The sequence below is a fragment of the Castor canadensis genome, chromosome 1 (assembly GCF_047511655.1).
Source record: "Castor canadensis chromosome 1, mCasCan1.hap1v2, whole genome shotgun sequence".
In the NCBI taxonomy this organism is placed as follows: Eukaryota; Metazoa; Chordata; class Mammalia; order Rodentia; family Castoridae; genus Castor; species Castor canadensis.
In genome coordinates, this window is record NC_133386.1 from 146,334,731 (window position 1) to 146,359,184 (window position 24,454).

General features: G+C 34.9%; 2 protein-coding genes across 2 annotated transcripts; both read left to right on the forward strand.

Moving 5' to 3' along the window:
• The first annotated feature begins 7,721 nt into the window (after window positions 1–7,721).
• LOC109680798 (olfactory receptor 10T2-like) lies at window positions 7,722–8,702 on the forward strand. Its single transcript, XM_020155481.1, has one exon. The coding sequence runs from the start codon at window positions 7,722–7,724 to the stop codon at window positions 8,700–8,702; it is 981 nt and encodes a 326-aa protein (XP_020011070.1).
• Window positions 8,703–18,399: 9,697 nt separating this feature from the next.
• Window positions 18,400–19,347, forward strand: LOC109680810 (olfactory receptor 10T2-like). Its single transcript, XM_020155493.1, has one exon. The coding sequence runs from the start codon at window positions 18,400–18,402 to the stop codon at window positions 19,345–19,347; it is 948 nt and encodes a 315-aa protein (XP_020011082.1).
• Window positions 19,348–24,454: the final 5,107 nt, after the last annotated feature.

Genomic DNA, 24,454 nt, shown 5'->3' on the forward strand with positions numbered 1-24,454 from the left:
GTAGAGTTTTCAATCTCTGTGAAGAAAGTCATTGGGATTTTGATAGGAATTGCATTAAACATGTAGATTACTTTTGGTAGTATAGCCATTTTTACTATGTTGATTCTACCGATCCATGAGCATGGGAGATCTTTCCATCTTCTGTAACCTTCTTCGATTCTTTCTTCAGGAGTTTGTAGCTTTCCTTATAGAGTTCATTCACATCTTTTGTTAAATTTACTCCTAGGTATTTGATTTTTTTGAGGCTATTGTGAATGGAACTGTTTTCTTATATTCCTTCTCAGTTCGTTCATTATTGGTGTATAGAAAAGCTAATGATTTTTGTAAGTTGATTTTGTATCCTGTCACCTTACTGTAGCTGTTTATGGTTTTTAAGAGTTTTTGGGTGGAGTTTTTTGGGTCTTTAAGGTATAAGATCATATCATCTGCAAGTAAGGATATTTTGACAGTTTCTTTACCTATTTGTATACCTTTTATTTCTTCTTCTTGCCTAATTGCTCTGGCTAGGAATTTCAGTTATGTTGAATAGGAGTGACAATAGTGGGCACCCTGGTCTTGTTCCTGATTTTAGGAGGAATGGTTTCAGTTTTTCAGTGTTAATTTATTTCTCCCTTCTTTAAGGGCTTGCCAGCCTGGTTTGCTGTTTGATCACCCACCATTCTCCCATTTCTTTTTCCTTTATTTCTTTCCTTTTCTCTCCTCTCTATCACTCTTTCTTTTCCTCTCTTCCTTGTTCCCCTTCCATATCCCTCATAGTCCCCCTTTCACTTTTATGTCCTTATCCCCCTGCCAGATTCTACATATGAGAGAAAATTATGTAATGCCTGTCTTTGTGGGACGTATTTCATTTAATATTAGGATCTTTACTTCCATCCATCTTCCTGCAAATGACATACTTTCTTCTTTTTCTTTTTGGTGGTGGTTCTAGATTTTGAACTCAGGGTCTGTGCTAGCTAGGCAAGTGCTGTGCCACCTGAGTCATGCCTCCATCCCTTTTGGCTTTATTTTTTAGATAGGGTGTCATTTTTTTCCCTTGGGCTAACCTCAGACCACAATCCTCTTACCTATGCCTCCCAGGTAGCTGAGATTACAGAAATATAATACAACACCACACCCAGCTTGTTTTGGTGAGATGGGAGGAGGTCTTGCTAACTTTTTGCCCAGGCTGGCTTCAAACCATGATCTGCCTGATCTCTGCCTCTCAAGTAGCTGAGATTATAGTTGTACCCTTCATCCCCAGCCTCATTTTTCTTTATGGCTGAGCAAAATTCCATTGCATGATGTATCTATCATTGTATGATATATATGCATATGTATATACATATAGACATGTATATACACATATGTATCTATCTATCTATACAATTATCTTTATTCATTCATCCTTTGACAGGCACTTAGGCTGTTTTCATAATTTGGTGATTGTGGATAGAGCAGTAATAAATAGCAAACAAATAGACTGAAGAATTTGGGATCAAGAGACACAGAGTAGGAGCAACACGCAGTCCTGTCTGCCTTTACTATGGCAAAGACCTTCATGGAAAATCAATGTGAAGTTAGATTTCATTAACTGTCCTCTAAATTGATGCATAAGTAAAACATACTACTTTTTATTAAAAAGGGCCAATTAGCAAAAGCGGAAATCCTAGTACCACAAGGAACAAATGCAATATGGCCCATAGACAGAAATTCAGTTTGATTGACTATTTGACTGGCAATGGTAGCTAAAGGTTGTTACTGTTTTCCTAGAGAAAAAACAATCAGGCCAGCAATCAGGATTCCCTGTCTATAATTCATTGTTATTTCAAATTTTGATTGTGCTTAATGAAATATATGCAGTTCTTATCCTGTACTCAATGGCAGTCTTTCCTCTAACAACTTCTTCAAAAGCAGAGTCTTTGTAATTCTCACACAAGTGATTTAGTGGAGTGTTCTGGGGGAAAACTGTGAGGATGAGAGAGGAGGAGAAGTTATGGGGAGATACCAGAAAAAGATGTGGGGCCAGCTGAAATGCAGCTTTAGTCCAGCTACAGTGAAATCCAGCTACAGTGAAACACTGGAACATGAATCCCATCTCACAGTGATCTAACTTTGGTGATAGAGCATCTTGGTTATTATTGTTTTTTAAGTCAGTGTATCATTCACTTCTGGACTGAGAGCCATGCTAGGTGTAAGGACAGACTTTTTTCAGCCAACTACGTGCTTTTCATTCAAGAATAATTTTCAGAAGAGTATGACTGAATATTAGCAATCACTTCTCAAAGAAGCTTGAGGATGTGGTCCCTGCTTTGGTAAGATAGATCCAGGAAAAGCACTAAAAGGTCTACATAGCTTAAAAACTCCTCATTCATTGTTAATGTACAGCTACCTAGTCTGCTATACCACATCTGTTAGCAATGAGGTTCTGGTACCCAGGGGAGGCCATCCAAAGTACCCATCCTATTATACTTTCTTCTTAATGACTGCACGCTCTGTCTCTGTTATTATATATTATAAAAGCAAGGGGCATTGTTAGCTGAGGTGTCATTAGTTCTAAAACTTGAAGAATAGGCAATATTTTTGATAGCCTTCTGAGATAGAAAGGACAAAAATCATAGTGAGGAAACTGCAGAATGTAGCTAGAAGAATGTGTTGATTGGTTTATCTGAAGAATTGTTATTATGAAAGCAGATTATTATAGGTAAGATTTGACAAAAAATGATGAAGATTTTGAGCTTTAAACTCATGAGAAAGGCATTTGGGAGCTAGTTATGGTTATGGATAGCACTGCAGTAACTGGGGATTTGGATAAAAGTGGACTTTGCTTTTCAACAAGGTTTTCTATAGCACAGTTGCCCCTATGAGAAAGCAAGCACAGTGATCATACTGTGTTTGTTTTTTTTCCTCTCTTCCTTTTGTTTCCTCTAGGCAATTGGTTCTCAAGACACTCTACTCCCTTGTCCTGCAAATGGGGTAGAAGACACCTGAGAGACATGGCAACTTTTCAGAATTATAAAGTGAATGATATTGTGCAAAAAAGTAAAGTATGCCAGTGGGAATCATCTACATTCCATGATATATTTTTTTAACGAGCTGAATTCCAATAATTTCTACTATTATTCAGAAGAAAAAGAACCAGCATCAATGAAAAGTCCTTATGGTGTTGAAGATTAAAAAACATTTTTGTAGGCACCACATTGGATGATGCCATGATGAAGACTACTTACATCTAAAGCAAAAGTCTCAAGAGAATGTTCCTCAATGGCCCCAGGACTCTATTAAAAATTTTTATGGTTCTGAGCTCCATCTATAAGAAATATTTTAGGGGACTCTAAATTCATAAGGGACTCATCACAAATATGAAAAGGGAAACATTGCTTTTAAACTTATCCATGAATTAAGAGATCACACAAAGAACTGAAGAAAACCACACTTGAGTTGTGAAACTAAGTTCTTCCTACAACCTAATTACCTTGTGATTTTAAGAGACGAAAAATTGATTCTCTTTTTTTTTTAGATGGTGAGAATTTTGGAATGCTTTTACTCTTAATAATGAACATAATTCTATAACATTCAATAATCAAGTACTTGTGGGTGTTCATAGCTTGTTGGAGATATTAAAGAAACTATGGTCACAGATAAGCTGAAAATTAAAACTGTGTTGTTGATTCCTTATTTTTAGTAAAGAGGCAACCCAAAAAACTGAATATGAGAAAGATTTGAAGATAAGAAAACAGAGCAGAGAATATCAAAGTCAAGGCAAAAGACAGGTATAGAAAGAGAATAAGTCTTGGGGAACAAAACCAAAACAAAAACCCAAAGAATTGATCCAATGTTTCAGGTATCTTGTTCTCCAGTGGCTTCAGAGTGATCGAGGGAATGTAAATAATGTCATACTATATACCTTCTATTGTGTTTGTACATGAATAGTGTGAGGAAATAATATGTCAATGGTAATTGACATATGAAAACTATTACAAACAAATGTATCAACTAAACCATCACCCAAAAATCACTTAGAAAGTTTGTCAAGCTACACAGACCCTGACACCAAGGAAAGACTTGCCAGAAACTTGTGGTGGGTGTGGGTGTATGAGATGTATTATTTTGGTGAAGCTCTTCCAGCAATTCTGAAATGCTTGTAGCCAAGAAACCACTTATGGGTTAAGTATGAATTCATAATATAGTATCATAGTCTCTAAAGTATAAAAATAATAACTTCTTTCTCCTAGGCTTTATGAAAGCACTGTTGAAACTTTAATAATTTTTTATTTTTATTTTTAGACATTTTAATTGGCATATATTAGTTGTACAGGATGTGTTTCATTGTGACATTTCCATATATGCTTACGATGTACCCTGATTAGATTCACCCTCTCCATCATTCTCTCATCCTTCCAATCCCTCTTTCTTAAAACTCAATTAAGCAGTCATTTATAAAACACCTACTCTTACATTCACATTGTAAGTAACACGCTTGTTAAAATCTGTTTAGAGATCAACCAATGGTTTCAGTACATGTTTGAATAAAATAAAGGCAAAAGAGATCAAACAATATACTGGGGAGGAATTAGTAAGTAGACTGAAGCATACACATTGAAGAATTTTTGGAGAACATGAGATTTTAATGTTTTTCTATGGTGATTTCACTAACCTTAGTCAAAAACTTCATTCACTCAACTTGGACTGAAAGTTGGGGGATATTATACAAGTCTCTGCCTTGTCTGGTATAGGAGTCAAGCTTGTAAAAAAATCTCATCATAATAAAATGGTATGTGAATCCAGAAGAAATGAGTAACACAGGTAGGGAGGTTTAGGAGGCTTCTAAGGAAAAATAACATTTGAATTGTCTTTTCAAGAAAGGTATGTTTTTAGTAAACAGAAAAGGGCAAAAGGGACATTGCGAGTTAAAGAAATATAAAGTAGAAGAATTGAGAAAAGACTTGCTCTATTTTGTTCTTCAAAAATTATTCAATCTGTGTGCTCCAGATTAATAATTACTAAGTTCTCCCCAATATATTGTTTGATCTTTTTTGCCTTTATTTTATTCAAAGATGTACTAAAACCATTGGTTGATCTCTAAACAGATTTTAACAACCATGTTACTTACTAATGTGAATGTAAGAGTAGGTGCTTTATAAATTATTGCTTAATTAATCTATTTTGGAAATAGTGGGATGTTCCTCATGTATGGGTGGTTGGTGGTAAGAAATGAGGGTGATTAGGCAAAACCTTGCACTTGGGGAGGCTTTGTAATCTACTGGCCAAGTAAATTGTTCTCTAGACTCTCAACGTGTTGCTGTAAATGTACCATGCAGGTGTACTTACCACCTGTATCAACTTAGCAAATCAAGTACCTCTCTGAGCCATAGTTTTCTCAAACTTGTTTCCTACAAACAAGATTATTTTAATAGCATTTATCTCTTAGGATACCTATGAGAGGGTATATATATATATATATATATATATATATATATATATATATAACATGCAGTAAAGAGTAGAAAGTATTAGTGCCATCTAGCTTATAAGTAAAGAGGATCTAAAAGATGTCTATAATGAAGAGACAGCATGAATATAGATTTGACATTAAAAAAACTGGGAGTAGTTACAGAACAGGACTGGAAGAAGGAGGCACATAAATCATCCTGTGTGACAGATACAGGGCAATAGCAGGGGAGATTTTTTTTAAAAAAGGCAAATATATCAACAAAGTTCTATAATTATGAAGGTGATTTACTGGTGTAAGTCACCCAAATGTACTGGCTACATTTGATGCATCTATTGTTAAATAGGAAGCAGAAAACTCAAATATGTGGGGAAATATAGTTGTGCTCTGAAGATCCTGCATTCAATACCTGGGGGCAATTGTGGAATTAAAGATATGCCAGAGGAAAGGTAAGAGTTTTTTTAAGCTGGGGGCTGAAACTGAGAAGTCCTAAAAGTAAGTGGTGGCTGAAGCAATAAGAATGGAAAATTTTGCTCTTTCGTCAGAGGTCAATAGACTGGGAAGTCTACAGGGGCAAAGTCTTAAAGATAAGTCGTACAAGTCTTTGTGAAGATTGCTTGAGTGCATTTGTTGCCCAGCTTATGATCATTGTATTAGCTGTGCTCTGTGTCTGCAATGTTCTTCTTCCTGATCTTCACAGATTGTTTGCAGATTGTCATTCTACTCTCCATTTTAGTATCTTATTTCCTCACAAGGACTTCCCTGACTCTATAAACAACAGTAATCATAGCAATCCTACATGTCTGGTTCCACATTGCATTTCATATGTAATGAATTTTCTGGCACTCATGGTCATTTAATCAATATAGGTCAAATGAATTCATGATCTTTGATAGTCACTCTGTACCTAACTTTCATCTTTTGTAAAATCTGAGTAATTCCCACCACATAGATTTGTGAGAATTATGTGAGACACCACTGTCTATCCTCAGCACATTTTCTGGCACATGATATCACTAGTGAATAGATTCTGGTTGTCTGCCTGTTATTATATTCTGTACCTGTAACAACAATGTACACAGAAAACAACAACTTGTCAAGCAAAAATGTAGTTTGCTTTTCATATTCTTTTAATCTTTGTAAATCCTACAGAAAAATTTCTAGTCAGAATCTATCTCACCCGCCGGTTTATTTTCCACATATTTTCTTATTATTTTTCTTTCCCTTCACAGTAAAAGAAGTTACATATCAAAATTTTATGAAAAGTCTTCATATCACTTTTCTGCCCTAATTTCTTCCATGGATTGTATGTTTAATGAACAATCAATATGGCTTGTAACATTGTTCTGAGGAACTTAAGTAGATTATTTTCAGATCTGTACTACAAGGCAAACCATTGACATATACCAGCTACAAGACATACTGGAGGCTTTGCTAAAAACTTAAAAGTTTATCAGAACATCAAGACCAAAATTTGTCAATCTGGAATGAGACAGAATCTTCAAGATCATATTACCTCCAGGTTAGTCTATTATATTACCTTATGTTCTTGGGAAAGAACTTCAATGAGAAATCTTAATAATTTAAAGAATATTGTTATGTTTTTAAGAAGTATTAAATTAAGAACGAATTTTTTTTACATCAAGCTTCAATTTTGCCAAATAATTTGTAATTTTGTAACCCAGAGTTTACAAAATGCTGAAATATTTTATCTATCCTTGTTATTGTCACAAAATATCATTCTTGGTTACTATATTGTGGAGTGCACAGGTGAAGATAAGTTTGCACTGAAATGTGAAAATTCTTTTGGGAATTTTTACTGATCTCTCCAGAATTTCTAAATGTTATATTAATTTTAAAGTAAATTATTTTATTCATTCCACTAAGAGTTTACTAAGTACTCCTGAGTTCCAGGGTACAATTATAATAAAAATAGCATTTGAAAGTGAGAATTGTATTTGTATTATGCTTCTCCTTACAGGTTCAGAATGGAGAAAAGAGAAATGAAGAATACTTTTGTGACTAGAATACAAGAAGATATTTGGACCCACTCTATGGTGTTTATACAGAGTCTCACATTAGAATTGTTTTCTTTATCACTTAGACTCCCAAACTTGACTTCAGCCAGGTGCATTTAACTCCCTTTTTCAGATTCTTTCCTTGAGTTGTCATACATTTGCCCTTGATTAAAATCCAGGAACATCAATGCAGAAGAACCTCTTTACTATCATTGCAGAGTCTTGATCTCTAGCACATACACACTTGTGTTTATGGTAAAATTTCTACCAGGAGGATGAGCAATCACACTGCAGTGAGCACATTTCTTCTGTGGGGATTTTCCAGTTTCCCACAATTGCAGAATCTACTCTTTGTTGTGATTTTCTTCTCCCATGTGACCATCCTGGTTGCAAATGTATCCATAATGGTGGCCATCAAGCTGAGTCACAACCTTCACACCCCCATGTACTATTTCCTCTTTGGCCTGTCCTTTTCAGAAACCTGCACCACTATGGTAATCCTCCCCCACGTGTTAGTGGACTTACTATCTGAGAGCAAGACCATTTCTCTTCCTGAGTGTGCCACACAGATGTTTTTCTTCTTTGGTTTGGCAGCTAATAACTGCTTCATCATGGCTGCCATGTCTTACGACCGTTACTTTGCCATCCTCAGCCCACTGCATTATCACACCCTGATGATAAGGAAGATCTGCTTTAAGCTCATGGCGGCCTCTTGTGTGGTTGGGTTCCTGATTTCTCTGTGCATCACCATGACTGTTTTCAACTTGTCTTTTTGTGATTCCAACAATATCCAACACTTCTTCTGTGACATTTCACCTGTAGTTCACCTTGCTTGTGGTTACACTTCACATCATGAAATGGCTATTTTTATGCTCTCTACCTTTGTATTAGTGGGCAGCTTTATTTTAATCATCATTCCCTATGTTTTCATTGTATCTATAGTTGTTAAGATGCCTTCTGCAAAGGGGAGGTACAAGGCCTTTTTAACTTGTTCCTCTCACCTCACAGTTGTGTCTTTGCACTATGGATTTGCTAGCTTTGTCTACTTCAGGTCCAAGGACAGTGATGCTTTCTATGAAGACATGTTGTTGGCTGTGACATACACAGTGCTGACACCTCTGCTTAATCCCACCACTTACAGTCTAAGGAAGAAAGAAATGCAGACAGCCCTTAGGAAAGTCCTAGGCAGTGTAATTAAAAATTTCCCTCAGTTGACAAATAAAAAAGCTCCAAACATTAAAAAAACTGAACATTGATAAATAAAAGTGGAATACATCCTATATAAATCATCACTTTGAGTATAAAGCAATTGAAGTGTTGCCTAATTGCCTAATTCATTGTGGACTTACAATTTTCCTACTACAAATAGCATGAAGTTTTAAAATGTTTTTAAATGCTATAACGTGTGTGCATGTGTGTATATACATATACATGCAGTAAACATTAAATGGTTTGAAACATCATGATGGTAGTTGCTTTCAGGAAAAATAAAGTTGTACTGAGAGGAAAAGGTAAGGAAAGCAATCAAGAAAAAAAAGAATGGAGGGAAGAATAAAGAGAAAATGGAGAAAGGGTGGAAGGAAGAGAAAATAAGTACAAAAAATGATTACAGTGGAATTAATTTAAAATGAAAAAGAAAGTACAGATATACCAAATTAGAATTGAGAATAAGGTATGATCATAATACTGAGAATATTAAAGTATACTTAAGAGAATGATTTCTTCAACTCTATTGAAACATTTTTGAAAATTAGAGCGCATGAATTCTAATGAGACAAATAAATGACCAGGAAAAGCAATATATACTTTTTAAACATACAAATACTATGAAAAATTTTGAGAAATCTGTCAAAGTGCTTTCTTCCTACTTCCCTCTACCCAAGAGCATTAGACCAGATGGTTTAATAATTAATTGGTTTAAATTCTCAAGGAAAGATAATTTCAATGCTTTTAAATTCATTTACATCAAAAAGATAATAGCTTCTGATTTATGAATCTCACAATGGTGAAAGGTGCTGTGGTCTGCTGGTGGCCAGGTAGTAGATAATGTATGATGGTTGAGAAATTTTGAGATTGCATTGGGCACATGGTTATAGTGGTATGAGCAGTGTATTATTGTGGGTTTGAATTGCATTTCCCTAGTAACAAATGAAGTCAAGCAACTTTTTATTCACTTATTAGTTATTTGTATGTCTAATTTGGAGAAATACATTTTTAAATCCTTTCTCCTGCTTTAATTGGGCTACTTATGTATAAATTTAAGTGATTTTATAATTGTAAATATACATCCATAATCAGATACGTTATGTGCAAATACTTTCTCCCATCACTCAGATTGTATCTTCACTTTATAGTTTCTCTTGAATTGCAAATGTTATGTTTTAGATTTTAATGAGGTCTAATTTATATATATTTTTCTTTTTTAATCCATTGATTAATCTGAGATCATGAAGACTTTCCCCATGTTCTCCTGTAAGTTTTGTGGTTCTAGATTTTATATCATGATCTTTGCTCCACTTGGGTTAATTTTGTATATGGTCTGAAGTAAGGGTCCAACCTCAGTCTTTTGAATGTGGATATCCAGTTGGCCCGGAAGCATTTAGATTTAGATTTCTCATGGCTAGTACAAAGAAATATCATTGTATCTCATAAACTTGTTGGAATTGTTTATCCCCCTAATTTTATAATGGATTTCTAAACTTTTCTTTTTTTTTTCCATTTTTCTTTTATTATTTATATGTGCATACAGGGCTTGGTTCATTTCTCCCCCCTGCCCCCACCCCCTCCTAAACTTTTCTGTATCTGTTTTCTATTCATGAAATTATGTCATATACAAATAGAGATAATTTTGCTTCCTTTTTTCTGCTCTGGATGCTTTTTTTTGTTCTTGATAATTGTACTAGCTTCTTCCAGTACAATGTTGAATAGAAGAAGCAATAGCAGACATCCTTATCTTTTTCTTTATATTCTAGGGGAAATGTCTAGTCTGTGACTACTACATATGATGTTAGCTTTCATAGAGGAAATATTCCTTTATTTTAATAATTTTTGAGTGTTTCTATCATGATTGTGTGTTAGCTGAGTATGATGTTGCACCTGTAATTCCACATACTTAGAAGTCTGAGGCAGGAGAATCACATTTTCAAGGCCAGCCCGGACAACTTAGTGAGACCCTGTCTTAAAATAAAAATTTTAAAAAGGGTTGGGGATATAGCTCAGTGATAGAGACCTTATGTAGCTAGTGTGAGGTCATGGTGTTCAATGCCAGTACCAAAACAAATAAATAACTGTGTGTTACATTTTGTCAAATACTTCTTCTGTTTTTATTGAGATTATCATACGCTTTTTTGTTACATTTATATTGTATGTATCATTAACTTTCAAATGGTAAACCAATTTTGCTTCCCTGCAATAAAACCCATTTAGTCATGTGTATAACCATTTTTTTTGCATTGCTGTTTGACATTTGCTAGTATTTTGTTGATTTGTTTTTGTAGTTGAAGTATAGTAAAGTTTATTAGGAAATAAATTTTCAATAGACTTAATGTAGGTCATATCTAGAGAAAGAATGAGAAAGACCTGATAATATTTTTGGTGGTACTGGGATTTTAACTCAGGGCCTTGCTCTTGCTAAGAAGTCACTCTACCATTTGAGGCTTGTCTCCAGCCCTTTTTTGCTCTGGTAATTTTAGAGATAGGGGCTTATTTTTTGCCCAGGTTGGCCTGGACAGCCGTCTTCTTATTTTTTTCTCCCCACCGTTGTTGGGGTGATGAGAATATGCCACCATGCCCAGTTTTTTTTCTATTGAGATGGGGGTTCTCAAAAGCATTTTTGCTCAGGCTGTCTTGGAACTGCAATCCTCCCAATATAAGTCTCGTAAGTAGCTAGGATTATGAATGTGATCTACTGGGGCCTGGCTGGTTGATAAGTTTTGTATACATTTTCATAAGATATAGTGATCTGTAATTTCTTTCTTGTGATGTAATTGTATGGTTTTTTTTGTATAGGAGAAATATGGTCTTGAATGATGGATTGAGAAGGGTCATTTCTCTTTTATTTCTTGCATGATTTTGTGAAAAATTTATGTAAACCTTCTTTAAATGCTTTGCAAAAATTGGCAGTGAAACTATTTGAGCATGAGTTTTTTTTCTGGAGAGTTGTTTTTTTTTTTAATATTAATTCAGACTTATTACTTGGTACAAGCCATCCAAGCTAATTCTTCTTGAGTCAGTTTTGGTAACTTGTAGATTTTGAAGAATTTACACATTTTATCTAAACTAACTTCTTGATATAAACTGTTCATAGTATTTGTTTACAGTCTTTTTATTTCAGGCAGATTGCAGAAACATCACTGGTTTCATTCTTATGCTAGCTATTCGAGTCCTCTCTTTTTTTCCTGATCAATCTAGCTAACATCTTGTCAGTTTTGATAATCTTTTCAAAGAACCAGCTTTTGGTTTCACTGACTTTTTCCACTGTTGTTTTAGTCTCTAGTATATTAATTTTCACTGTAATACTAGCTCTAATCTTTACAAATACAAACTGGAAACACTCCAGATTGCCATTAGTAGAAGTACGGTTAACCAATCTAGCATAACCACACAATGGAATGCTATTACTCAATGAAGAGCATAACTATTGACACACTCAACCAGATGGATACATTTCAAAAACATTATACTCAAAGATCAGGATGAATACAGTTCAAGACCAGCCCAGGTAAAAAGTTAGTGAGACTTCATCTCAATTAATAAGCTGGGTGTGGTGGTTCACACTGTAATCCTAGCTATGTGGAAGGCATAGGTCAGAGAATTGTGGTCCAAGGTTGGATCCTGTGCAAAAAGCATGAAATCCTGTTCAAAAAAATAAACTAAAGCAAAAAAGGTCTAGGTGTATGACTCAAGAGATAGAGTGCCTACTTAACAAGCACAAGGTCCTGAGTTCAAACCCCAGTGCCACCAGTAAAAAGGTATATACTGTATCGCTCCATGTATATGAAATTCTAGAACCTGCACAACTAAGCAATGTTGAAAAATAGCCAGAACCAAGAGTACCTCTGCATAGTGGGAGTCAGTACTGACTGGAGAGGGCTATGGGAGAAGTTCCTGGGCTGATTCAATGTTCTATAGGATGAGAAGCACTTGAATTACATAGGTTTATGCATTTTCCAATACATAACTATCATGCACAGAAGAGTTATATATTTTACTTTATGTGAATTTGCATTAAACTTCAAAGAATAAAACATATAAAAATAATAAGCTCTCATTATTGATTTGTATGCAGAAGTGTTTATGGGAAAGTGTATGGATACCTGAAATTTCTTTTGACACATTTATAAAATATAATACTTTAATGGAAATATAAAAGAGCACAGAAAAAAGTGATAAAGCAAATATTACAAAGTATTAATAGATGGCATAATATATTTTCCAAAAATGGTGACATCTGTAATCCAGTCCCACAAGCTTTCCCAGAACTTTGTCACCATCACTTCAAGAAATGAAATGTATTTCCCTCTCATAGAGCCTGGGCAGAACTTTAAGGGTGAAATAAAAAAAATTCAGTGCAAACAGAAAGGACATAAAAAGGAATTCAGTATCTACAAGACTCCCGTGGGTACTCACTCATGGTATCGTCACTATGCCCAGAAAGAGAGGCAAACACTCCATTTCAGGTTTCAGAGATCAGCCATCATTGCCAGTAGACATGAGAGTAAACAGGATGTTCAATACATCTGTTATTCCTTCTTTATGCACCATGGGTTTATGAATACATTACAATTGTTTAAATACACTAAATTTGAGAGTAGTTCTCATGCAATGGTACTTGGAGAAAATATAGGTATTGAATATACAGATGTGCACAGTATAATTGTTGCAACGTGGCTTTATGTTTTAAAATATTCACAATAAAATATTGTAAAAACTTTCTGAGCAGCCATGCAGTATTTGGGGGATTTGGGTTGCAGTGGATTTTCTATTTCTACAAGGACTTCTATGTAAGAATTTTCTCATGAGAAAGCAATCACAACAATCATTCTGTGTATTTATTTTCTCTTCCAACTTTCTTATGGCTAAGGCCTTAGGCTCAGGTTCAAAGGTCCTTTTCCTAGTTTTGTGTTTAGGACATAAAGCTCATACGCTTTGGCAAATTTTCAGAATGATAACATGAATAGTATTGAGAGAATCTTCCATGTTCCAAATATATTTGAGCAAGTAGAATTCCAACTGCTTAATTGTTCAGATAAATAATAATAAACTAAATCATGATGTTATATCAGTATAAAAACAATGCTTTGTGGGCATCACAAGGAGTTCTAGGTCCACAGAGGACAATCTTCTTGGTGGGAAGGAAGAAATTCTAAGTAATGTCCAGGGGTCATGGTCTCAGGTGGCCTTTGAACCCTCATTGGGTGTGCATCAAACTTAGCTCCAGTCATAGGAATAGAAAAGACACTACCCTATTGTCATAAGAAAATTCACAATTTCATTCAGAAGGTGAATTCATCACAGACATTCACAAGGCTAAATGGCTTAAAAATGTATTCCTATATGATTTTACAGAAAGAACTGCAGAAACCTGCATTAGCTTCAAACTGTCTGTACTCCTTAATTTTGTTCTTGTTTTGAAGAGATTAAAAGTCATTCCTCTTTGGTATAAGGTAGGAATTTTATTTTATTTTTCTATCTATCATAAGTATTTTTTCTATATCCAGAAATAGTGATGCATATGTGGATCCTAACAGACAGAATGTACTGAGCAAGCTAAGGGCACAATTGGACTGGAGGTAGGTGCTGCAGTGGTCTTCCTATTCCTGACATAGGTGCATACAGACAATGATGAGAGGGACTTGGAAAGATACGAACCAAGAATAGGAATGCAAACTCCAAATTAAAGCAAAATATGCCAATGGAAATTGACTTGGGCAGAGCAAGCAGAATTTGGCACAACATTGGAGATATTTTGTGATCAGGCAACTATTGATAAGTACTGGTAAGGGAAAGTGCTTACCAACTAAAATAAACCAGGTGATGTTTTAGCAAATGGGAATGGAACTAGTGAATATTGACAATTTATATGATAGGTCTGTATGTGCAACATTTTAGCCTTACCCCCCCAAAAGAGATGTAGTTGTAGGGTGGAAAATACTTATAAGGAAGAATAAATTACTTACATATATATATGCAATAGAAGTAGATTTTGGATTTGAATATAGGCTTCTCTAACTCTGTTGAATTCCCTATCAAATTAAAGAATAGATTCCAGTGTAATTCCAGGACTAATCTCAAGTCTAGTTAGGTGATTTCATAGTATCAAAAGAATTAAGAAGGGCCAGGTATAATGGAATGTGACTGTAATTCCAGGTCCACGAGAGGTGGAGATGGATGGATTTCCACTGAAGGCCAGCCTGGGTAAAAAAAAGTTAACAGGACCCTGTCTCTCTATATAGTTATCCTTATCTCAACTAGCAAAAATGCTATGTTTTTCTTATTATTGCTTATGTCTTCTCTTCAACAAAATTGGAGAAAAGGCCAGAACAGGTTCTGCCTGGAAGCGATGGCCCAAACAATGTATGCACATATGAATTAATGAATAAAGAAAAAAATATATGTAAAGTATATACATTCAACAAAAACAATCAAACATACAAAAAAGACCCTGTCTCAAAAGTCAAGTCAGGTGTGATGGCATATACCTGTGGTCCCAGCTTTCCAAGAGGTGGAGGTAGGAGGATAACCATCTGAGACCCAGCTCTGGGCAGTCTCCAGGTCTGGCTAAAAGATAACTAGAGCAAAAAGGACTGTATGTGAGGTTCAAGTGGTAGAGTATTTGCCTAGAAAGTACAAGGCCCTGAGTTCAAACTCCAGTCCTACCAAAAAAAAGTGAAAAAGAATTGTATAAAAATATGAGTATATATGTATGCATAAAGAGACTCTGCAGTTTCTACAGTTTCACCCATGGTTTAATTTCATTCTGAATCATTTCCAACTAGATTCTTCTTTTGTTTCTCCCTGTTTTTCCTTTGGCCACTAAGTATGACCATTTGATTCCATAAATATATATATGAAACCTGAAAAGCCATCAACAACCAAAAAAAAAAACATGAACTGCATGAGTTTCTAATTTATGTTAATTTTGTTACATTTTTCCCACCTGCAACACAGTAGAACATATCCCTTTATGTTACAGATGATTAAAATATCAATAATTATTTCAAACACTGAAGAAAGGCTGAATCAAAGCTAACTTTTATTCTGGTTAGTTTGAAAGAAAATTAAGCACACTTTCCCAAAGACTTGGTAAAAATTAGTTACAATGTTCCTACCAATGAACTTTGCCCAATGAGCAGAGATTTGTTGTAGCTGCCAGAAAATCCTCTAGTTCAGTATGGTGGAGAATGCAGCCACAGGCTGGTATAAGTAGACTGGTTATGTCTTCTGACTTTTCAAGTGGTGAGAGGACAAAAAATTCTGCAAAATGGCTTAAAACCAAGAAGCAGCCTCAAATTCCTGTAGGTCTTGTAACTGTCTCAAAAAATGTGTCAAACTAAATCTCATACATCTCCCTATAAGAGTAAGGACTCAGTAAAACTGGGATATGGGATTTTCAGGGAAATAAATTAATTATGTGTCTTTCAGTGTATGGAAGTGATACAGCCCATGAAGGGTGAAATCATCAAAAAATCCTGGGCCAGAAAACCTCTCTTTCAAATCTTGCTTCTATGAGGCTGACCAGAAATAATGTAATAATTTCATATTGATGTACTCCCTATTACTAGTTATCCTGAGTACATAGGATCTCATGTACTTATCAACACAAATAGAAAAAGGAAGCAACAGAATTTCATTGAAAGTTTTGAAACCTAGATGTTTCAATTTCTCAGTTTCAATTTCCTCCTCTTGAACATATCTACCAAAATTTGAGACGAGTTTTGAGCAAGGACATATAACTCTTAGAATGCTTCCCTCATTATGTGGTGATCTCATTATGTACTTAGTAGACAACCAGTTATGTCAATGTCTGATATAATGCTGAAGAAAATGAAATATTGTCTAGACCAGAATGCAACATTCTTTTATTTTGACTTTGTTTAAGAAATCACTCCTAGAATTTTCAGGTGTTTATTGGTGTTGGTTTTCTTTTGTTTTGGACAAGGGAAAATACACTTTACTCATTAATCAATTAGTATTAAATAATATACATAAAAATCACTGAGGGACACAGAAAGCAACTTTAGTACATGTCCAAATTAAATAAACACTAAATAAATAGAACAATATAGTTTGGAAGAATGAGTCAGTGCACCTAAGAAAAAAGTGTAGGTTTTCTAGGGAAGATGGAAGCACATAGATTCATTAAACTCTCATGACAAATTTACCAGGTTAGGTTGCAAAATGATAAAATCTGTGCCCTGACTATTACAGGAATTGGATATATTAAAATATCACGATATAATCAAGTGTAAAAACATAAGAATTCACTAACTTAGCACATCCTCTTTCCCTCCCTCCCTTCTTTCCTTACTTCTTTCCATCCTTTCTTTCTTTCCCTCTCTACATCTTCCCATCTGTCCTTCCCTTCTTTCCTCTCTTTCTCTCCCTCCCCCGTCTTTCTCCCTCTTTTCCTCCTTCTCTCCCTTCCTTCCTCCCTACATCTCCCTCTATATTTCTTTCCTTCCCTCCCTCCCTCTCCCTCTTTTATTCTTTCTCCCACTCTCTTTTTCTTTTTTCTTCCTTTCCTTTCTCCACAGACAGAGTCTTTCTTTGTCACCCAGGCTAATTCTGAGCTCCTTGTCTCAAGTAAGCCTGCTGCCTCAGCCTCCCACATAACCAGAGTGACAGTGACATGCTGCAATGCCTGGCTCAAAGATATTTTTCATCTTCATTGGCGAACCTTTGTGGATCCTACAAAAGCCCTTCCAGTACAGCTTTCTTTCTTTCCCCAATCATCTGACCTATATCCATGTCTTATGACTGTTTCCTTTCTTTCCCTGAAAACTGCCAAAAGTTGAACCCAATATTGTGTGGAAAGTATCCCAGTTATTTAATGCTGTCATCTTACAGAGAGTGGATATTTTAGGAACCAGTGGAAATGAAATATGACTGGATAAAATGGCCTGAAGAACTTGAGTTAATTCTTACTGCACCTGTGCTTCAAAGCAACATTTCTCACCAGAACATCAGTTAGAAAATACCCTGTATGTTTTTCTGAAAACTCAGGAATTAACAAGGACATTAAGACACAAATATATCCAGGACTTGGTTAATCCCTCCTTAACTCTCTGGATTCCCAGCTACACCTACATGGGCAAGAATTATTGAACACTTTCTGGTCTTATTGTTTGAATTAAAATCCAGTACAAATTTCTACCAGGTAAATTCATGTATTGTAGCTACAAATTGTTATAACTTTTAGTCACATAGCTGCTATATTCTGGGCAGCACATGGGAGACAGGTGGACTTTTTTATTGTTACTTGTTAGTTTTTGATACAAAGATTTAAAAAAATGTTTGGAAACTATACAGAAAAATTTCCTATGTCTCCTTCAGTTGTTATAGATTCAGCCAACACTTTAAAGCCCTTTTGTATGCCAAGTTTCACAAATGTTATTCCTTATCTTCCTGTAGGTGATCCGCCTTTTCCTCAGGTGGATTTTGACAACAGAGAATGGGAAAACAAATAAAAGAATTTCTAGAAGACATTTGAAACTCTATATGTCATTTAAAATTTGTCTACTAGAATCTTCTCCCTTTTTACACTTAGTTCTGATGTTGAATTCAGCCAGGTGCATTTTAACTATTTTGTTTCAAGCTCTTTCATTAAGAGTTGTCTAGCCCTTACCCAGGGGCCATTTATGAAAAGCCAACTGATGTCACTGAACTTTACTAACTCAGTCTTGACTTCAAACACATATTCACCCGTGAGTTAAACTTGCTGCTACCAGGGGGATGAGCAATCACACTGCAGTGAGCACATTTCTTCTGTGGGGGTTTTCCAGTTTTCCACAATTGCGGAATCTACTCCTTGTTGTGATTTTCTTCTCCCATGTGACCATCCTGGTTGCAAATGTGTCCATAATGGTGGCCATCAAGCTGAGTCACAACCTTCACACCCCCATGTACTATTTCCTCTTTGGCCTGTCCTTTTCAGAAACCTGCACCACTATGGTAATCCTCCCCCGCATGTTAGTGGACTTGCTGTCTGAGAGTAAGACCATTTCTCTTCCTGAGTGTGCCACACAGATGTTTTTCTTCTTTGGTTTGGCAGCTAATAACTGTTTCATCTTGTCTGCCATGTCTTACGACCGTTACTCTGCCATCCACAGCCCACTGCATTATCCAGTCTTGATGACAAGGAAGATCTGCTTTCAGCTCATGGTGTCCTCTTGTGTGGTTGGGTTTTTTGTTTCTTTGTGCATTGTCATCATAGTTTTCAACTTGTCTTTTTGCAACTCCAACATTATTCAGCACTTTTTTTGTGACATTGCACCTGTGGTCTCCCTTGCCTGTAATTATACTTTTTTTCAGAAAGTGGTTCTCCTTATATTCACTTCCTTTGTGTTGGTGGGCAGCTTTATTTTAATCATGATTTCCTATGTCTTTATTGTGTCTATAGTTGTGAAGATGCCATCTGCAAAGGGAAGGTATAAGACCTTTTCAACTTGCTCTTCTCACTTCACTGTGGTGTTTATTCATTATGGATTTGCTTGCTTTGTCTATTTGAGGCCCAAGAACAGTGACTCATTCAGTGAAGATACACTGATGGCTGTGACATACACAGTGCTGACACCTCTACTTAATCCCATCGTTTATAGTCTAAGGAACAAAGAAATGAAGACAGCCCTCAGGAAAGTCTTGGGCAGCACCATTAGGTTTTTTCCCTCAAGTGGTAAATAGAAGAGCCCTTAGAAGAACGTTTGAAGACACAGTGTTGGTAAATAAATGTAGAAAAGTAGAGTACTTCCAATAGAAATCATCACTTAGTGTACAAAGAAATTAAAGTGTTGTCTTATTGCCTGATTCATTCTAGTCTCACTTCTTCCTTCTATAAAACTAGATGGGATTATACAATATTAAGAGGGAAGGAATTTTATCAAATTATATGCATGTATGAAAATATCACAATGAAATCCCTTTGTGTAATTAATATATGCTAATAAAAAATTAAAACATCATATACATTTATATGTGCATATATATACATACATATGTATAGAAACTCACATATATATTTATGTAATAAACATAAGAAAGCATAGTTTTGAAACACTGTATTTTCATAACACTGGTTGCCTTGTGGAAAGAAAAAAATCATGCTGAATAAAAAGGAAAAAGAATGAAAGAGAGGAGGGAAGTAGAAAGATCACTATAATGAAAAAAAAGGACAAAGCACAAACAAAAATTTAGAGTTGAGCTGAGACAATGACCATAATGCAGAGAAATTGCAAAGAATTTAAAGAAATATTTTGTTTGACTCTATTCAAACAAGATTGGAATGAATAAATGTCTGAAAGAGTAAACAGACAGAAGTGACCCCAAAAGAATTAGGTATTTTAATACACTAAGAGAATTGTAGAAAAATCTGTCAAAATCTATTCCCCAAGAAAGAATTAGAAACTAGATGATTGATTGCATAGTTAACTTATTCCAGTCTCAACAAAACAAATAAATCTATTGCTAATAAAATTCAGTAAGAGCATAGGTAACTATATATAGCATCTAATTTATGAAATCCGCAGAGAAGGAAGGTGGTATGTGTAACTGCAATCTGACTGAAAACACTGTGAGCTTCTCAAGTAGGTTGTGGAAGAATTAGGTCCGGTGAAGAAGTTGAAAAATTTTGAAGTCACATAGACTAATAATTGTCCACATGGTGAGTGTTGCTACCCATTCTGTGTCAGGATTAAAGGACTGAGTTGTGAAGAAGGACTGAGAGTCCTGTGACAAATTCTTTAAATAAGAAAAAGAAAATGGATGGTCCATAAGGGCCTCTGAGGATAATGGCATTATTTCACAGCTATATAATACTGGTATCAATGAAGGAAATCTTTTGTCAGGAAAATGGCCAATATTATATTTTTAACTTATAATTTAATTGGTTATTTTAAGACTAAATTTGGTAGCCAAAGCATTTTAAAAAATATGCATCAAGATCCAGTTCTCAAAAGCCTAAATAAGCACAATTATGAAGAAAATGAATCACTTGGTAGAACTCTGATGTTTCATTTCTTTATTTTATATATAAAAGTATGGATTCAGAATGAAAATTTTGGTCATATAATATCTTTGGCGTGAAAGTAGACGTTTTATTTATTATACCATTATTGTAAAACATTTCACTAAGCCTTGGAAGTGTGTTGTATTTATGTATATTTAATGTGTGTTAAATTTATGTATATTTAATTAAGTGAAATAGTGTAACATTCAAACAGGTAAGTTATAGGCAAGCATTCTTTGCAAGTTGTATCACTGTAATTTCAGAATAACAGAAATATCACTCTCCAAAAAAACTAAAGTTCAAACTGTATATGGAAGAACAATTTTTTTTCTAGAAGTTTCAAGAGAACAGGTGACCTACAACAAGTGAAAGAATTACTTGCACAGACCTGGAGCTCACCTGGCTCTAGAGATAGAAAGACTTCCACAAAGAATAACAGAGATTGAAGAAGTTTACTTGGTTGCTTGGAGGGTCAATCAGAAGCCATTATTATATGTTTTCATGCACAGATTTTGTATTTTTCCATGAATGACATAGTAGCCACAATTCATACTTCACTGACATTGATAATGTCTTCCTCCAGGTCTTTTCTGCATCTCTTTGTCTCCTTTCATGGCACAGAGTTTGTTTACATGTTCTTGTCCCCCTCCAGACTTGGATGCCTCAGAATAATGAAGTAGGAAAGCAGGAAGATAGGCTGCAATGGAGTAGAAGGAAACAAGAAAGTTGATGGAGAAAAGAAAGAGGTAGGGAAAAAGGAAGGAATCAAGAAAGGAGCTAGGGAAAGAGAAAAGGCATATATGAAAAAGAAGAATCATGAAAATCAATGAAAATTTATCCCCTGCTTTTTTCTGAGTTTTATAGTATTAAACTTTACATTTATTTGTTCCTCCATTTTGCGTTAATTTTTGTATATTGTATGAGGCAAGGGTTCAACTTCATTCTTTTGCGTGTGGACATCTAATTGACCTAACACAGTTGTTGAAAGTGCTTCTCATTACACATTGGGTGGTTTTAGCACCTTTTAAAAATGTACTGACCATAGACACATGGATTTAATTCTTAATTCTCAGTTCTATTCTACTGATGTACGTATCTAACCATAGGCCAATACACACAGTCTTGAGCTATTGATTTGCAGTAAGTTCAAAAATTGGGAAGTATGACTCCTCTAAATTTGTCCTTCTCTTTCAAGATAATTTGGAAACTCTGGATCACTTGCAATTCCATATGAATTTTAGAAAGAGGTTGTCAGTATAAGGAAAATAGCTGGTATGCTAAGAGATATAGTGTTGATTGTATACATGAATTTGTGAGGTTTTACCATCTTATAATATTAAGTCTTGTAATCCATGATCATGGGATATTTTCCATTTATTTAGGTATTCTTTCATTTTTCAACACTGTTAAATTTGTTCCTATTTCACTTTTTTATCCTATAAATTAATTTTTTTCTTAATTTCACTTTTGGATTATTTATAAACTAATAAATTTGTGGAATTACCATGTTTTTAATGTAGCCTGCAACATTGCTTAACTCATTTATTAGACTTTAGTTTATTAATGGGACATCTATAATTTTCTATACAAGATCATGTCATTAAAAATACAGATAGTTTTATTTCTTCCTTTTTTTCTGTGGATACTTTTTTGCCTAAATGTCCTGGTCAGAACTTCCTGTACAATGTAGAATAGAGGGAATGAGTCTAGACATCTTGTGTCTGATCTTAGGGGAAAAACATCCATTTTCCACTTCTAATTTTTAGAAGAACTTGTGAAGAATTTGCATTAATTCTTTAATGTTCAGTATAAATTATCAATAAAGACGTCTGGGCTTGAGCTTTACTTTATGGTAGTTTTTTATTAGTACTTTTAGCTCTTTACATTAGGTCTATTAAGATTGTTAACTCTGGTATTCTTCTCTCTATATATTTTTACTTTATGTAAGTATTCATTTATTTTCTGTTACTTCTTCATACTCCATTTTATTTTCAGTAAAGTTAATGATAATGTCTTTTCTTTAATTTCTGATCCTAGAAATTTGAGTTTTGTTTTTACTTGGAAAATTTAGCTAAAGCTTGCAAATTTTGATGATAATTTCAAAAGAAACAGCTTGAGACCCAATTGGTTTTCTCTACTGAATTTCTATTTTTTTCATTAATTTGTATTCAATGACAGCTTTATTCTTAGTCACAAAATGGAAACAACTCAGTTTTCCATTCATACAAGAATGGTCAAACAATCTGGTATATTCATACATGAAATGCATATCATCAACCAAGGGTAGTAAATTACTGAAACATAAAACAATGTTTAAATTTCAAAAATGCTCACTTACAAAAGAAGGCATACTACTTGACTCCACTTGTATAAAAATTTAGAATTATGCAAAAATGAAAAAATTATTCAAATTAATGGATAGTTCTGCATGGTGGATTGAAGTTGAACTAGAGAGGCTTATTGGGGAGCTTTCTAGGTGGATGGCAACGACTCCTATCATGATAGGTGCTTGACTTACACAGGTGTCTGCACTTTTCAGTAGCTAATAATTATGCAGTTAAGATTTGTGCAATTTACATTAAGTAATTTTTGCATAAAAGAAACATGTAAGAAGGGTTGAACTCTAGTTATTGATAAATTGCCCCAAGTATTTAGAAGGAAGGTAATAATTTCTGGAAAATAAAATGTCCTTTAGTTAATGTAGTCTATGATTCCCCCAAAGATGTCCCAGAAGTAAACCCATTGATGGGAATAAGCTAGGCTATTGGAAACAGGGATTAAGTTTTCAGATGACATTAAGCTTTCTATTCATCTGAAAAAAGTAGATAAGCCAGTAAGCCCAATTTAACCACAAGTACCCTTAAAAGGTAGAAGAGGATGGTGGAAGAGTGTTGGTCAAGAGAAGATATGATTACAAAAGAAAGATACTGGAGAGCCAACCTTGCTGACTTTAAATATACAGAAAGAAGGACTCAAGCCAAACAACAAGCCAAGACTTGCTGATCTTGAAAAACCAAGGAAATTGTTCCTAAAGTCCCCAGAAGAAGCCCAATCCTGAAAATTCCTTTATTTTAGCCCAGTGAGATCCATATTGGACTTCTGACCTCCTGAACTATAAGTAGTAAGTTAGCATTACTTCAAGCCACTGAATTATAGTAATTTATTATAGCACTGACAAAACTAATACAGTATATTATTTAGTGTAAAACAGTCCACTCCTCCTTCCACCCCTTTGAAAGTGGAACAATGCTTTCTGGTTCATACTTTTGTTTATGGTATATTCATAATTCTGAAGGACAACACCCAAACTTACAGGTGCGATCTCTCAACTAGCACCATTACAAAGCCTTCAACAGGTTGGATCAATCTTCTATCAGATGAGCAGTTGGATCTGTAATGGAGGTGTGGTATGGTCTAATTGAAATATTCTGTTGACAGATTGGGCACTCAGCAATGGTAATATACAGACTAATTTTGGTGAGGGAAAGTCTAGAGAAGAGTATTCTGAGATCAATGTGAAAACTATCCTACCCAAGACCCCTAAAGAATGCTTGCACTCTATCAAAATCCTGCCTTTCCAGATGAGATTATTTCTCTTTGTGTGCCTCCATAGCACCTTCTAGGCATCTTCATTTTAACACTTAAATTTTATTTTTTTTCTTCTTCTGATACCTCTATCATCATCCCTGTGAGCACTAAGGTTGGGTCAGTCACTTCTGTGACACCTGTGCCTTATATAACTTTTATGCTTAATTCATATAAATTGGGTAGATAGGCTAGATGGAT

What these genes read in the sequence shown, in the direction of transcription:
- LOC109680810 (XM_020155493.1), top strand. Translation starts at nt 18,400, where the DNA reads ATGAGCAATCACACTGCAGTGAGCACATTTCTTCTGTGGGGGTTTTCC.
- LOC109680798 (XM_020155481.1), top strand. Translation starts at nt 7,722, where the DNA reads ATGAGCAATCACACTGCAGTGAGCACATTTCTTCTGTGGGGATTTTCC.